General features: G+C 44.3%; 2 protein-coding genes across 6 annotated transcripts in view; one reads left to right on the top strand and one right to left on the bottom strand.

The window, feature by feature from the left end:
- Positions 1-13,698, bottom strand: part of RELCH (RAB11 binding and LisH domain, coiled-coil and HEAT repeat containing) — a 97,676-nt gene extending 83,978 nt beyond the window's left edge. For 4 of the 5 annotated variants that reach the window (XR_009545095.1, XM_060173960.1, XM_060173961.1 and 1 more), the window contains exon 1: positions 12,958-13,698. Coding sequence is in view for 3 of the 5 variants with exons in the window: in XM_060173960.1 (XP_060029943.1) it covers positions 12,958-13,471 (514 nt within the window). In the remaining 2 variants the exon portion in view is untranslated. The remainder of the gene's footprint in view (positions 1-12,957) is intronic. The other variant, XR_009545094.1, reaches the window with a different exon arrangement.
- A 111-nt stretch (positions 13,699-13,809) lies between these two features.
- PIGN (phosphatidylinositol glycan anchor biosynthesis class N) overlaps positions 13,810-16,535 on the top strand; it is a 127,905-nt gene continuing 125,179 nt past the window's right edge. Inside the window, exon 1 of the mRNA XM_007524199.3 lies at positions 13,810-13,913. The gene's annotated coding sequence lies outside the window, so the exon portion shown is untranslated. The remainder of the gene's footprint in view (positions 13,914-16,535) is intronic.

Below are 16,535 nucleotides of genomic sequence, written 5' to 3'. Positions count from 1 at the left end.
AAAAATAAGGGCTGGAGAAATAGCTCACTTGATGAAATAGCTCACATGGCTTTGCCAAGTGCCTCATGACTCATGATCAATCCCACATTGAAGTGGTGTGGTTTCTTTTACTCTCCCTCTCTGACTCTATCTAAAAAATAAAATAAAGATAATTATATGCTGGGGATCAAACTTGGGACCTTATGCACTCAAAATTCTTTTCTTAAAATTTTTAGACAGCCAGAAATCGAGAGGGATGGGAGAGATCAAAAAGGAGAGAGACAGAGAGACACCTGCAGCACTGTTTCACCACTTGCAGAGCCTTCCCCCTGAATGTGGCGACCAGGACTCGAACCTGGGTCCTTGTGCATTGTAACATGTACATTTAACCAGGTGCGCCTTCACCTGCCCCCCCACCATGCACTCAAGTCCAGCATGCCACCTACTATGCCACTGCCCTGACCGTGATACATTTATCTATCTACTATTCACTCTGTCACCAGGGTTATCAATAGAGCTTGGGCCCTGTATGACTTTAACATTCCCAGCAGCTTTTTTATTTTTATTTTTTATTTTTGACAGTGGATGAGAAATGGAGAGGTAGAGAAGAGAAAGACAGAGAGGAGAGACAGCTGCACCAGGGCTTTTAAAGTTAAATACAAATGGAGGGGGGCTGTGGGCGGTGGCACACCTAGTTAAGTGCACATTATTACCACGCACAAAGACCTGGGTTCAAGTCCCCACTCCCCACCTGCAGGGGGACACTTTTGGATTGGTGAGCAAGTACTACAGGTGTCTTTCTTTCTCCTTATCTATCTTTATATTCCTCTCTGTCCTGTCAAGTATAGAAGAAAGACAGAAAGGAAGACAGAAAGAAAAGAAATAATACAGATGGAGGAAGAGATTATGGAGATGAGTACCAGATATACAACCAAAGCTGATGATCCTGACCTGAAGTCTAAGACAGCATACAGAACTGATGGTTAGAAATAATTTAGGAGGGGGTCGGGCGGTAGCGCAGCGGGTTAAGCACAGGTGGCACAAAGCACAAGGACCGGCATATGGATCCCAGTTCAAGCCGCGGCTCCCCACCTGCAGAAGGGTCACTTCACAGGCAGTGAAGCAGGTCTGCAGGTGTCTGTCTTTCTCTCCCCCCTCTGTCTTCCCATCCTCTCTCCATTTCTCTCTGTCCTATCTAACAATGACATCAATAATATCAATAACTACAATAACAAAGGGAAAATAAATAAATATTAAAAAATTAAAGAAAAAGAAACAACTTAGGAAATATGGTGACACTACCTTAAGCAATCTCATTCACCTACAACAGGACCGGCTGGTTTAAAAAGAAAAGAATGTCCTTGTTTCTGACTCCTGGCGATTACTGAACAGGTGTGAAATCTCTGAAGAAGCTACACCCATGCTTAGAACTGGGGTTTCTTCCTCGAAACTTAGTCATGCTGCATGCCTAGACCAGAAACTTCAGATGTAACAGCGATACCAATCTGTAAGATTGAAAAAGAGTCCAAGCCAATTCAGCTCTGAATTTCCTCAGTTGATTTCATTCAGAAGTAAAACGACACCTGATGACTCTTTGACTCTAATAGGAGGCTTAGTTGATCCTACAATCATAGGTCGGATGTGCATATTCTGGTTTAGATGAAGCACTTGTGTGGTGCGGGCGCCTTGATGAAGTCAAATGATGCACTGGGCGGACTGTTCACTTCTGGCTGAAACTGTAATAATTTGTCACTCTGATCGTTCATGCATTTAAGACAGAGAACAAAATGCCAACTAGGGGCAAAATTCTGCTAATTTTTCATTATCATTTTTTGTCTTCCTTGTTTGTACGCAATGCTGGGGGTTGAATCCAGGGTGACACACATAAAAGACATGCATTTTTACGTATATTTACATAATTTATTGACTTGTTTGACCAGAGCACTACTCAGTTCTAGATATGGTAGCACTAGGGATAGAAACTGGGAACTTTGGTGCTTCAAGCATCAGTCTTTTTTGCACAACCGTTTGGCTGTTTCCCCTCCAGGATCTATCATATTTCAAATTAGTCATCTTGTATTATCAGATTCCTCTTCTGCATACACAAGACCAGCTACTGAATAAGATATACTCTGAATGAGTTATGATCCCTTATCTGATCATATACACAGAAAAGTACCAGAAAACTTGTGCTGGACTGTGCTTTGATGTTGGCATAAAACAGCAGTTAGTCAATGCTAGGGACTGCCCAACTTTCTGAAGGGGGGCTGTGTCAACACACTCTGCTACCTGAGGAGGACAGGTCCTGAATGCAGCCTAGAATGTTCCTTGCTGTGACCATGGAATGCAAGCTCAGACCTACAGGGATGCAGAGGTTACACAGGTTCCTGTGCTGAATATGGGCCCCGGATCAGATCGATGGGGTTTACAGTTAATGGTATTTATACACTTTTCCCATATTTGAGAGCTATTCTCTTCCCTGACCCAGCTTCCTAGTCCTATTTCCAACTCTGATACCATCTGCTTCCCCAGACAATACCTTTAGCTCAACTGCAAGTTAACTGTCAGGCTCAGGCAGAAATTGGTAAAGTCATGGGTCCCTTGGAATATACCTAAAATAGACCACCGACTCGCTTCTTCCAAAATGGAGACCTCAACTCTCATCTGCTCTATTCTTATGTTTAGGCTCCTGATTATTTAGCCATTTTTTCTGCTTTATATCTTCATGCTTTTCAGCCACCAACTTGCAGATGCTACCATGACACCACCCTGACTTCCCTGGGCAGACAAACTCACCAATGTGTCCACTCTTCATAGCCCTACCCCACTAGGGAAAGAAAGAAGAGAGACAGGCTGGGGGTATGGATCCACCTGCCAACACTCTTGTCCAGCAGGGAAGCAATTATAGAAGCCAGACCTTCCACCTTTTGCCCCATAATGATTCTGGGTCCATGCTCCCAGAGGGATAAAGAATAGGAAGCTTCCAATGGAGGGGATGGGATGCAGAACTCTGGTGGTGGAAATTGTATCCCTCTTATCCTATGGTCTTGTTGATTATTAAATCAATTTAAAATAATAAAATAAAAAATCTGTTAATCTCTTAGTAGATTTTGAATCTAAAATAAGACTAAGATTTTGACTAAAATGTATGAGACCACACTGTTTTCAGGACTTACCATAAACTTCAGAGAGTCATGAAACAGCAATCCAGACTGTCACCCTGCTTACTGGGTGTCAATCCAATAAGGCACTAAAGGTTAAGTCCTTGGCAGGCCAGAAACCCCAGGGTATTTTGGGAACTGAGAGAGGACTTAACCCCAAAGTAAGGTCTCACAGGCCAAATCTGATGGTTATGCTTGGTATGGCTCTTTAAGAGGACAGTAACAGCTCAATCTTGAGAGTCTTTAGAGAAGTGTCTTAGCAAAACACATTAAAATAATCTACATACTTATCCCTGTTCTTTTATTTAAAATTTATTTTATTTATTTATTCCCTTTTGTTGCCCTTGTTGTTTTATTGTTGTAGTTATTATTGTTGTCGTAGTTGTTGGATAGGACAGAGTGAAATGGAGAGAGGTGGGGAAGACAGAGAGGGGGAGAGAAAAACACCTGCAGACCTGCTTCACTGCTTGTGAAGCGACTCCCCTGCAGGTGGGGAGCCAGGGCTCAAACTGTGATCCTTATGCCGGTCCTTGTGCTTTGTGTCACCTGTGCTTAACCTGCTGTGCTACAGCCCGACTCCCACTTATCCCTGTTCTTATGGTATTTATGCAAAATAACTATCCAACTTAAGTGTTTTGTCAGTCCTAGTTATTCCACTAATCATTACCTAAGATCCCCAAAGAAGAAATTATACTTAAAACACAACTCACACAAGCACCAGCGTAACTGTTATGTTTTCTTCCTGGCTGTGAATTTTTTTATTAATATTTATTTATTCCCTTTTGTTGCCCCCCTTTTTTAAATTCTAGTTATTATTGTTGTTGATGATGTCATTGTTGTTGGATAGGACAGAAAGAAATGGAGAGAGGAGGGGAAGACAGAGAGGGGAAGAGAAAGACAGACACACACAGAAAAAAAAAAAAAGACAAACACCTGCAAACCTGCCTTTCTGCCTGTGAAGTGACTCCCTTGCAGGTGGGGAGATGGGGGCTCGAACTGGGATCCTTACCCCGGTCCTTGCGCTTGACTCCATGTGCACTTACCCCACTGTGCTACTGCCTGACCTCCCTTAGTTCATTTTTTAAGAATCATTTGGCTGGACTTAGTGCCCATGACTTAAAAACACTGACTAAGCAGAATCTTACAGGAAATCCATGATGTACGTAATGTTTTGCTTGTTTCTCAGAGCACCACTTAGCTCTGGCTTCTGGTAGTGGTGGGGATTGAACCTGGGACTTTGGAGCCTCAGGCATAAAATCTTTTGCATAACTGTTATGCTACCTCCCCCAAAGTAGATATTACTTCCATTATTTTTAGATGAAAAAACTTGAGTGTTCAAGTTCACATAGCTTAGGGAAGAAAAAAAAAAGACAACAAAACTGGAATCCACATGAGACAATCTGGTTTTCTGTGCTCTTCACTGACTATACAGTTTTTCCCCTTAAAATTAGTTGGGATTTGGTTTTATCTTATTTGTGGTAGTTACTCAAACGGAAATGTTACACAATTTTCATGTGGATTTCAAGCATAGCTGGTTCTAGTACAGGATTTTAAAATATTTTATAAGAAAGATGGCTTATGCAATATGCAAAAGTATGGTGGGACTACTATTATTTTAAATAGAGTGTCATATAACCATTAGTCCAGTTTAACTCCATGAACTAGTAATGTCAGATAGTATCTACCTTTCCCAGTCTTTCAATAGCAGTAAAACTGATTTAGTTATCTAGTTTTCCTTGGTTGTTTCTTGCATTTTCTCATTTAAAAAGTCATTAGTAATGATTTCCTGAAGCCTTTTAACATACATACTGTTGTGTCAGCTTTATTAAAACCCACACCCTATAAGGCACAAGAACTCAAGTTCAAGACCCTGGTCCCCAACTGCTGGAAGAAAGCTTCATGAAGTGGTGAAGCAGTGCTGCAGGTACTACTCTTTCTCTATCACCCTCTTTCGCTCCCCTTTTCTATCTATAAAGAAAGGAAGAATGAAGGAAAAGTGAGGAAGAAAGAAAGGGGGAAAAAGGGAAGAAAAGAGAAACAGCCAAGGAGAGTGATGGGTTGATTCTCTGTGCAGGCAATGAGTCCCAGTGCTAATCCCCGTGGTAGGAAAAAAAGAAAATTTTGTACAGCATGGTGTCAGTAGTTGACAATACTGTATATTTGAAAGTCTTAAGTTCTCAAAAAAGAAAAATTCTAATTATGAGTGGTAGTAGATGGTAACTAAATTCATTTTGGTGTCATTTCATAATATATACATACATAATGTTAGGGGCAGACTAGATGGGGCGGGGGTGGGGGTGGGGGGCATCTTAAGGAATTATTTGAGCACCACTGACAGCTTGTCCTGAGAACAGAAAACAACTGTTATGGACTGGATTGCTGTATCTAATATGCAAACGAGGCATACTGGGACAGCAGGAAAATGGACCACTCTCACTGGCCTGCAAGCAGGGTACATAAGGCATTCTACAAGGGCCAATGGCAACAGGGTTCTATTCCTCCCACTTAGTCCCTTCAGCCAACTACCTCAGGTACTGCAGAGATAAATGGACAGAGCTGAGGCCACTGCCTATGGGGACCTGCCTGTATCTGTGCACGTACTCTGCTCCTTCTTCTGCTAATAAGAACTTCTCTTGACTGATTCATGGGGTCCTCCTGATTCTTCTTGGCAACTACGGTGACTATGGTGATGGAATTGCTGTTTGGGTTACCCAGGCCCTTCTCTGGACCTGGAAAATTCTGTGGCCCCTTCAAACTAATGATATGTTAATTAGACATCAGTTTACAAATGTTCATTGTGATACTGAAACACATACTCATATGATGATGGAATGAAACAGATCAAATTAAAATAAAAATCATCTACTCCACCTCCAAATCAGTGGGTCACTATGTTAAGAGTTAAGCACTATTAATTTATCAACATGATCTTTTTAATACAAATAATTTAGAAACCACATTTCATCAAGTTACAGAATACTTATATAAAAAACAACTACTTATAAGAAAAAATAAACTTAATACTTAAAATCTTTCTCATCTGTTATCTGCAATTCAGGTATAAAATTATGTTTAGATCAAGGCAAATTTTTTCTTTTTTTCATCAGAAAAACATAGGGGTGGGTGGGTGCTGTTTTCGCTGGGCTAGGTTGTTTTCGCCGGGCTGGCTTCACGGGCGGGTAACAGACGACCAGGGACTCATGGTTGAGCTGTAGGCAGTATCTCTTTATTCATGCAGGACGCAACACAATCTAAGACGAGCTAAGCTAAACTCAAGGTACCCTAAAACTCACAATGCTGTCTTTATATATACTTGCCAAGTAGGGTGGAAACAGGATGTGACATAGAGAGGGTGGAGAGAAAAGTGACTGGTGAAAATCAGACTGTGACAAGGAGGGGGTGGAGCAGGCGAGAATCCTATCACTGAACCACCAATGCCCTGGAGGGAGGGTGGTACTTGTTAACAGTGGTTATGTAAATAGAATAGTGTTAAGCAGGGGGGATTTAAACCAAATGAAACAGAAGGGGTCTCATGCATACCAACAATTCCCCCTTTCTTTTTAACTAATGGCCATTGTGGGGTGAACAGAAACCTATATCGTACTACCAACAGGTGGGAAGTAACACACACACACACACACACACATACACACACACACACACACACACACACGTAAAAATTAACTCAAGTTCTTGACCCAAAAACACTAAAAAAAAAAAAAAAATGATAATGTGGTCTGGGAGGTGGCACAGTGGACAGAGCACTGGATTCTCAAGCATGAGGTTCTGAGTTCAACCCCGGGCAGCACATGTACCAGAGTGATGTCTGGTTCTTTCTCTCTCTCTCTCCTCCTATCTTTCTCATAAATAAATAAATTCTTTAAAAAAATGATAATCATATAATTATGTGGTTATTTTTCCAACCAAGAGTTTAAAAAACAACAAATTTTAGAGATTGCTCCTAATTTTCTGATTTTAAAAGAGAAAGTAATAACTTTAAAATACTCCCATCTTGCTTCCATTTAGACTAAGCACCACAACAGAGTGAAGCTACATTTTATAATTACCCAACTGGAGTCACTTTTTAAAGTGGTGAACCTGATAATGGGAAACATGTTTCAGAAGATTATTTTAAACAAGGGAAACTGTAAAAAAAAAAAAAAAGTATATTATCTTTTCTTAACCCTTACTTCCTTTTCCTCACCCAGGAGAAAAAAGTGTCTAAATATGGAAGTAATGAAGTTACCATTTAAAATTCACCCATTCTTGAGGGACAAATTTAAAGTTTACTTTATCTATAAGGGCTCTCTCATTACAACTAACCCCAAAGTAAGGTCTCTCTCACAGGCCAAATCTGATGGTTATGCTTGGAGACATTAACAGCTCAATCCTGAGAGTTTGTTCATTTGCTGGGTCTTGCCTCTCCACTAAGAACATAAACTCTAGGATTTGTCTTAAACAGTTTGTGGATCCCTATAATTTTTGAATGATAATACAATTTAATCAATATATTGAGCAATGAAAAATACTGAGCACCAATTATTGTATAGGAAGTTATTGTGTTAGGCAGTAAAATGATCACGCTATATTTCCACAAAAATTAATCACATTGTTTTAACTACTGTAAAGGTATAGACAAGAAACAAGTTACACAACAGATAAATTTAGGAGTCTATACAGTGGGAAGTTTCATTCATCTAGAAATAGTGAAACTAGGGAGTCGGCAGTAGCGCAGCAGGTGGTGCAAAGCACAGGACAGGTGTAAGGATCCTGGTTCGAGCCCCCAGCTCCCCACCTGCAGGGGAGTCACTTTACAGGTGGTGAAGCAGGTGTGCAGGTAGGTCTATCTTTCTCTCCCCCTCTGTCTTCCCCTCCTCTCTCCATTTCTCTGTCCTATCCAACAACAGCAGCAGTAACAACAATAACTATAACAACAATAAAAATCAAGGGCAACAAAAGGGAAAATAAATAAATAAAATTAAAAAGAAAAAAAATAGTCAAACTAGTAAATTCTAGGAGTACCATATTTCACTTTCAAGCCAGAGAAAGCATTAATGCACTAAACCCACTTCTAACCCAACAGAGTGGAACAGGCAGAAACTTGGGAAGATTGAAATCATGACATCTCGTTCAGGCGTTGGTAAGAGTTATGCAAAGAGACTCTCAAGCTTGAGACTCCAGAGTACCCGGTTCAATCTCCTGCACCAAAATAAACTAGAATTGAGTCGTGCTCCGGTAAAGAAAAAAAAGAAAGAAAATCATGAAATCTTTGCATTCCTGAAACTAAAGGGAACATCGAGTACAGTAAGATATGTACTCAGAAGAGTCCCGAGAAACGATAGGGCTATAAAAGAGAAAATTTAATGGAGGAGGAAGATGTTTCGAGAGGACTGTAGGCTCCTTACCATCCTCAGTCATAAATGACTATCTCTCGACAAGCAGCACTATAAAACTGTGAAGGGATGGAAATTTCAGAATAAATCACAGAAAGATATATATATATATATATATATATATATATATATACATATATATATATATATTTACCTCCATTTGACCACTCACTGTCTCTATTTTACATTAATTTATGTTCATGCAAGCCATTTCAGCCTAATTTTGATTAACACTAAAGCTTCAGTGGAATCAGCATTCTCCTAACTAAAATAACTACAATCTGCTCAGTGTTAATCACTGATGTTGTCACATTTTTTTTCTTGCCAACTAGTTGGAATGCTATAGATCAGTAAATGGAAGTTATTGTGGCTGAAGACGTTGTCTCCGTGTGTGCATAGGCACACAATAGTAAACATAAGATGTAAAAGATCTAATTAGTTCGAGTAGATCTAGTAGGAAAAACGAAATCACCAAGGCTTTAGAGCAGTTGCTAAAAGCAATTTTATTCAGTTAATAGAAAGTCTTTTACCAAAACTATTAACGTTATGAAGCTGTAATTCTTCAAGACTAGGCCATTTTTAGTCACCAATTTGTATGCCTTTATATGTTAACTCTTTTTCCACCAGGTTCCAGATGCTAATATGATGCCAACTGGACTTCCCTGGACAGATGACCCCACCAATGTGTCCTGGAGCCCTGCTTCCCCAAAGCCCTGCCCCACTAGGGAAAGAGAGAGACAGGCTGGGAGTATGAATCTATCTACCAATGCCCACGTTCATCGGGGAAGCAATTACTTCCACCTTCTGCATCCCATAATGACCCTGGGTCCATACTCCCACAGGGTTAAAGAATAGGAAAGCTACTGGGAAGGGGATGAGATACGGAGTTCTGGTAGTGGGAACCCTCTTATCCTATGGTCTTGTCAGTGTTTCCATTTTATAAATAAATAAATCAAAATAAATTTAAAAAAAGACTTGGACATTTTACAAATATGGACTAATCTACTAAAAACAAAACACAAATTATAGTGTGAAGACTCGATCAGTTTTAAAGGAATCACTACACTATAGAGTGAATGGTTCCTACAGTTCAGCTTCAATCTGGGTAAAAGCATTCCCCCAAAGCAAGTCTCAAAACACTAGAAGGGTGACTGAGAATTCAACTTCATCCTCACATACTTTAATTGGAGACAGCAACAGAATTGAGGGGGTCAGGGTCCAGTCTCCTAAGAACCACTTTCCATTTTCGACACCAGTCACAAGCCCAGGCTGTGACCTGTGCTTCTGACTCACTGGCAATGTCAGAGGTTCCCAGGACTCTCCTCAGGTTAGATTAGCTAGAGCAGGTCACATAACTCAGGATTCCTGTACAGATGACACCACTCAAGAGTAGATTAATGGAAAACGTGCCTATGGCAGGATTTGGGGGAAAAGTACTTCAGTTCTCTGCAGTCTCTACCAACCTGGAGCTCTGTAAGCCACCTCTTCATGGATTCTCATGGAAGCTTCGCTACATAGGAATGACTGACGACGTCATTGGTTACTGGCAACTGAACTCAACCTCCAGGAGGTTCCTTTCTTTCCCTAAAGGTCAGTATGTGTGTACAGGGGAGGGGTGCATGTTTCCCCTGGTAACCAAATCCCTGACACTTGTGGGATCTCTTGTCTCTGTTAGAAACAGAGAAGCCGAGAGGTTGAGAGACTATAGCATCGAAGCTTCCTTCAATGTGGTTATCCAGGAGAGCTATCTTGTTGGCCTTGGCATTTTTGTTTCTTAATGTTGATAGTTATAAATTCTAAGACTATTGGGAATTGTGAATTAATAAATGTGGATGAAAATGATGAAAAGAAAATGAAGTATGTATGAAAAATGTATTTTAGCTCATTTAAATGATCAATATCTCTTTTCACGAAACATACTGCACTGGCGACAGATTATTTTAGATAAGCAATTAATTTTTCAAAATTAAGATGTTTTAAAATATCACTATATAAATGACACTACTTTTGATTATGTATTTATTACTCTGAATTTTTGGATCAATCAAAATATGTACAAAAGCAAATCAAGATAACTAAATGTTTTAAATAATCCATGGTATTAATCTTTTGTGTGGATGAGAGCACAGCTCAGCTCTGGCTATTGGTGGTACCAGGGCTAAAACTTGGGGCTGCTGGCATTCACCACCAGTATGCCACTTACTGCTGCATGTCTCCCAGCCCAACAGCACTGAAGGGCTTGTAGAATGTTACCAAGTTATAGCCCAGCTGGCAACAACCAACATGCTAGAAGGGAACACAGACAACCATTACAAACAAGTAGTAACAGCTTTAGAGAAGATTCTTTGGTATATATGCTGTCTGGCTTCTTGAAATTCATCCATGTTTCTGTGTGGATTAGTAATTCATTCACTTTTCAGTTTATCAGTTCATCTGCTGAGGGACATTTATGCCTTTCAAACTTGGACTACATGAATATAGCTGTGATGAACATCCTTTTATGAACTTGACGTGGATACACACACACACACACACATATATATTTGGCTTTATCTAGAAATATAGTTTCAAGGTCACCTGGTAAATAAATTTCCAAGAAATTTCCAAGATGTTTTCCAAAGTGTTTGTACCATTTATTTATTTATATTTTTATTTTTTAAAAAAATAATTTATTGCAACGGACAGTGAGAAACAAGAGGCAAGGGGTAGATAGGATGGGGGAGTGAGAGAGAGACATGTGCAGCACTGCTTTACTGCTCTTGAAGGTTTCTCTTTGCAGATGTGGACCAAGGGCTTGAACCTGGGTCCCTGGGCACTATAACATGTGTACTCTACTACCAGGTACACCACCCACTGGCCCTGCCTCTTGCACCATTGAACATTCCCATCACCAGCTTATGAGAGTTCCAGCTCATAGGTATCCCTTAAATAGTTGCTTTTTCTACAGTTTTTAGTTGAAAGTGCTGTGGTATCTCACATTGCTTGTAATTTTTCATTTCCAAGGAAACATTCAGTTCTTTCTTCTAAGCTTTTTTCCATTAGCACATCTTTTAAGTCATTCGTGCATCTTTTTCTTGTGAAAAGTCGGTTCATGTCCTATACCTTTTCCTCATCCTTAATTCTTTTTTTTTTTTTTTTTTTCAATCTCACTAAAGAATCAAGCTGCTTAGGCAGAGTAGTATGGTAGGCATTTACAAACATGATATTTGAGCTGGGTTTTAAGGAACCTGTAAGAGTTTCCCACATGAAAATCATTATTAGATAACTGAGAAACTTTAAACACAAAACCAACTATGTAGCAATTTTGTTATATTGCCTTTTATAGCCTTAAGGTCAGCCATGAGGCCAAAAACCTCTTCCGGAAAAGGACGGTGATTCTGTATCTTGAGTAAGGAAGTCAGTTCTACCTACCGAGACAATTCCATATCCCAGAGGCAGAACTGCTTGAGACTTACTTTGCCAGAAAATGCACCCTGCACTAATCGACGTCTGTCGACATGCCTGGCACCATTCAAAAGTAAAGAAACAAAGATTATCAACTAGGTTACATTTTTAAAAAAATTGTGTATTTGACACCTGCTTGTAAATTCCAGTTGGTCTCATACCAACACACGTAGACACCTCAGACATCGGTAAAGGAAAACTGAACACCGTCCCAAGAAGGGGTACTGAGAACCCAGCACTGAGACGCCTTTGCTCCGACCTGTTCAGGTCACAAGACGCGTTATCAATACATGACGCATGGGCTCAAGTGCGGGGACCTTGCCTTCCCCCCGCACCCCCCGCCTTCCTCCACCACGGGAGGCGTCACGAGTGGTTCAGAGGGGCGGGGTGTGGCGCACCTGGCTGAGCACAAGGACCCGGGTTCAAGCCCCCACTTCCCACCCGCAGCGAGGAAGCTTCACAAGGGGGAGAGCAGTGCTGCAGGTGTCTCGCTCTCCCTCTCAACTTCTGCCTGTCTCTACCGAGTAAAGAAATAAACTGATTGAGAGAGAGAGAGAGAGAGAGAGAGAGAGAGAGAGAAGGGGACTAGATGGACAGAACACAAAGAGAACCAGATGCCTGGGGGCAAGTAATCCCGGAGACAAAAGCGGCTCAAAGGTGGATCGGTTTCCTGCTTTTCTTTTTAAAACTTCCCTCTGGACTTTTGGCTTTCAAAGAATGACCGCAGGCCACTTAGGAAACTAGATTTCCTGGGAGTGGCGTGGAGGAGGAAAAGAAGAAGAAAACAAACAAATAAGACAAGCTTAAAAGCCATGCAGCCCGGCTGTTCGCAAAGGAGCTCAAGTCAACTATGCCAGGTCCAGCCCCGGGCGGGCGGCGGGCCTCGAACCCAGGGACCGCCGGATCCTCGAGCTTCCACTGCACCCCGCCGTCCACCCCCGCCCCCCGGACCTCCCCGCACACCCCGAGGCCGCACTTACTGAGCTGTCCCCCGCCCGACGCGGTGCTCGGCTCCCGGCCTCCAGCGCCGCCGCCGCCCGCCGCTCCCGGGCCGCCCGGCGCCCCCGGCCCCGGCGGGGTCCCGCTCTGCCTCTCGAAGTTGCCTGGGTTGGAGAAGTAGTCGCGCAGGCGCGGCAGCTCGCGGCCGCTCTCCAGCAGCTCGGTGTGCAGCTCCAGCGCAGTCAGCAGGTACTGATCGCGCAGCAGCTGCGCGGCGATCGCGTCGATGGACAGGCGGGCCGGGGGCTCCCCGGGGCACCCAAGCGCCCCCGCCGCCGGCTCCCCCGGGAATCCCGGCCGCGCGCCGCCCCCCAAGGCCACCGGGTCCTGGGGCGACAGCGAGTCCGCCGAGCCCGGATCGAGGCCGCCCCCGGCCCCCAGCCGAAGTCCTGCCCGTCGCTCCTCGGGCGCGACGACCTCGTCGTCATCCTCGTCGGAGTCGCTAAGGAAAGGATTCACGCCGCCGCCGCCACCGCCGGGCGCCATGGCCGCCATCTTACCCTGTCAGGAGTGTGGGCGCCACCCTGACGGGCTGTGACAGGCCCGAACGCCTCCTCTGCCTCAGCGGGCCGGGCACACCTCCGCAGCCTCGGGCCTGGCCACCGCCCGCCTCCCCACCCGGAGACGCGGCACGGCCTCGGAGCTAATGAGTCCGGATGCGGCGGCACCCGCCGCCTCTGCAGCCGCTGCACCAGCAGCCCGGCTCCGCAGGCGTCTTCCTGGTCCCCGGTCTCGCGAGAACTGGCGTCTGTACAACCTCCTGCCAGTAGTCTCCTCGGCCCCGCCCACTCGGCACCTCCTGCGAGCCGGGATTGGAGGCCCCGCTCCCCGCTCGAAGGCAAAACCCCGCCCACCCACCTATCTGATTGGTTGGAGCCGGGGGGACTGGCCATCAGGGGACGCCTCCAGAATTGTCGCGAGAGCAGTCAGTGTCCAGGTAGGAGTCTGAGGGGCGTTCCGGGACTGGGGGCGCTTTTACTTTGGCGGGTCGGGAGGGTTCTCTAGGCTTCCCTTTCCTGGGGCGCGGGGGCACTGCCCAAGGGTGGGGCGAGGCGGGGCGGCCTGGGTCCCGAGGTCGTCAGCCCCGGTTGCCATCAGCCACAGGTAAAGGCGCAGGACAGAGGCACCGAGCCCGATCCTCCGGGCGCCCCGCTGCCTTAGCACCTGTCACCGTGTCCTGCTGGTCGCTGGTGACATGGGCGCTGCACGTGGAGCAGGAGCCCTGAACAGGTGTCGGGGCAGCGGGCAGAATCCGGCGTCCTTTCTCGTCCCGGCCAGCCATGTGGCGGCGGGCCGGGGTGGCCTAGGATGGAGCTGGCTTCCTGCACATCCAGGCTGTGGGAGGTGGAATGCAGATTGCAAAGGGAAGGCCCAGCTTTGTGTGTACCGGCGTCTGTGAGTATCCACGGAGCCGGGATTTGGAGAGCAGACTAGCAGTGCGCCGTCAGCACCGCGATTCAGCACACAATTCGCACATCAGAGTCCAGTGCAAGCAAATCTCCAGCATGTCCAAGACAGCCCCAGCCGTCAGCAGCGAGAAAAGTCAGCCGAAACTTAGTGACATCCAGTAACTTGATCAGGTGGACCTCACTAATAGGAATCCAAAGGAATCTTAAAAAATATATATATATATATATATATATTTTTAAAAAATATATATATATTTTTTAAGATTTTTTAAAAAATATATATATATTTTTTAAGATTCCTTTGGATTATATATAATATTATATATATATACATATATGTATATATATATGTATATACATATGCTAGAGAGAACCAGAGTATCACTGGCACATTGGATGTCAGGTGGGGATGAAACTGAGGACCTCCTGCTTGAGAGTCAGACGAATTCTTTATGCTGTGCTACCTCGCAGAAACCAGTTCTTTAATTTTTTAAATATTTATTTATTTTCCTTTTTGTTGCCCGTGTTGTTTTTTATTGTTGTTGTAGTTATTATTGTTGTTGTTATTGATGTCGTTGTTGTTGAATAGGACAGAGAGAAATGGAGAGAGGAGGGGAAGACAGAGAGGGGAGAGAAAGACAGACACCTGCAGACCTGCTTCACCGCCCATGAAGCGACTCCCCTGCAGGTGGGGAGCCCGGGGGCTCGGAACCAGGATCCTTGTGCTTTGTGCCACGTGCGCTTAACCGGCTGCGCTACCGCCCGACTCCCACCAGTTCTTTTTTTAATGTGTCAGTTTGTTTTTGATTTTTAAACCTTTTCGAATAGATGGGGAGAATGTTGACGAGGCTGAGGTCAGGGCGTGCAGTCTCACATCTCCACATGCTAGCTTTCAGCACTCCTCACCTTGCACCAACAACCCGGGGTCCCCATCCCATGGCAGCTCCCTCTCACCTCCTCCTTAGAGTCCTCGGATCTGCTGCGCACGAAGACATGCATATCTTCAGTTATTTGTTTATTCTTTAAAAACCATTTTATTTACTTATTAGACAGAAACTGAAATGGGACGGGGAGGTAGAGAGGAATAGAAAAAAGAGATAACCTGCAGCAATGCTTCACCACGTAACAAGTTTTCCACTCTGCAGGTGGGGACCAGGGGTTTGAACCTGGGTCCTTGCGTGTGATAACACGTGCTCTTAACAGGGTGTGCCTTAATCCAGCCCTAATTTTTTTTGGATATGACCGAAAGAAATTGAGAGAAGAAGGGAAGATGGGGGGGGGGGAGACACCTGCAGACCTGCTTGTGAAGCGACCCCCCTGCAGGTGGGGAGCTGGGGGCTGGAACCAAGATCCTCGGTCCGGTCCTTCGCTTTGTATTATGTGCACTTAACCCAGTGCGCCGCTGCCTGGCCCCTCCCCTAAATTCTTTGTAAAATATTTATTTATTGCATCTGAGAGAAGCAGAAGCCAGGGAGTCGGGCGGCAGCGCAGAGGGTTAAGCCCACGTGGAGCAAAGCTCGAGGACCGGCTAAGGATCCGGGTTCGAGCCCGCGGCTCCCCACCTCCAGGGGAGTCGCTTCACAGGCGGTGAAGCAGGTCTGCAGGTGTCTGTCTTTCTCTCCCCCTCCTCTGTCTTCCCCTCCTCCATTTCTCTCTGTCCTATCCAACAACAATGACATCAATAGCAATAATAACTACAGCAGTAAAACAAGGGCAGCAAAAGGGAATAAATAAATAAATATTTAAAAAATAAAATAAAAAAAAAAAGAGAGAGAAGCAGAGGCCAGAACATCACTTTGATACACGTGGTGCTGGGTGTCGCAGGAGGAACCTCAGAAATTTCAGTCCAGTGCCCTTCCAGTTGAACTGTTGCCCCAGCATTCGTATCTGAACTGCATCCTATGTTTTCCTTTAACTCCCACCTATGAGTGAGGTCGTGCAATAGTCATTTCTCTCCTGTGTTACTTCACTCAACATGAGAAATCAGCTTTATTGCTATTTTAGAAAGAGGGAGAGAGATCACAGTGCAAAAGCTTCCTTCAATGTGGTGGGGGTGGGGCTCGCACCTGGGTCAGCGCACGGCAAAGCAGCCCGGCAATCCGAGTGAGTTATTTCACCAGCTTGAGGAACAATCAGTTCTTTTACCTATA

The sequence above is a fragment of the Erinaceus europaeus genome, chromosome 15 (assembly GCF_950295315.1).
Source record: "Erinaceus europaeus chromosome 15, mEriEur2.1, whole genome shotgun sequence".
In the NCBI taxonomy this organism is placed as follows: Eukaryota; Metazoa; Chordata; class Mammalia; order Eulipotyphla; family Erinaceidae; genus Erinaceus; species Erinaceus europaeus.
This window is presented reverse-complemented; position numbering and strand designations above follow the sequence as displayed.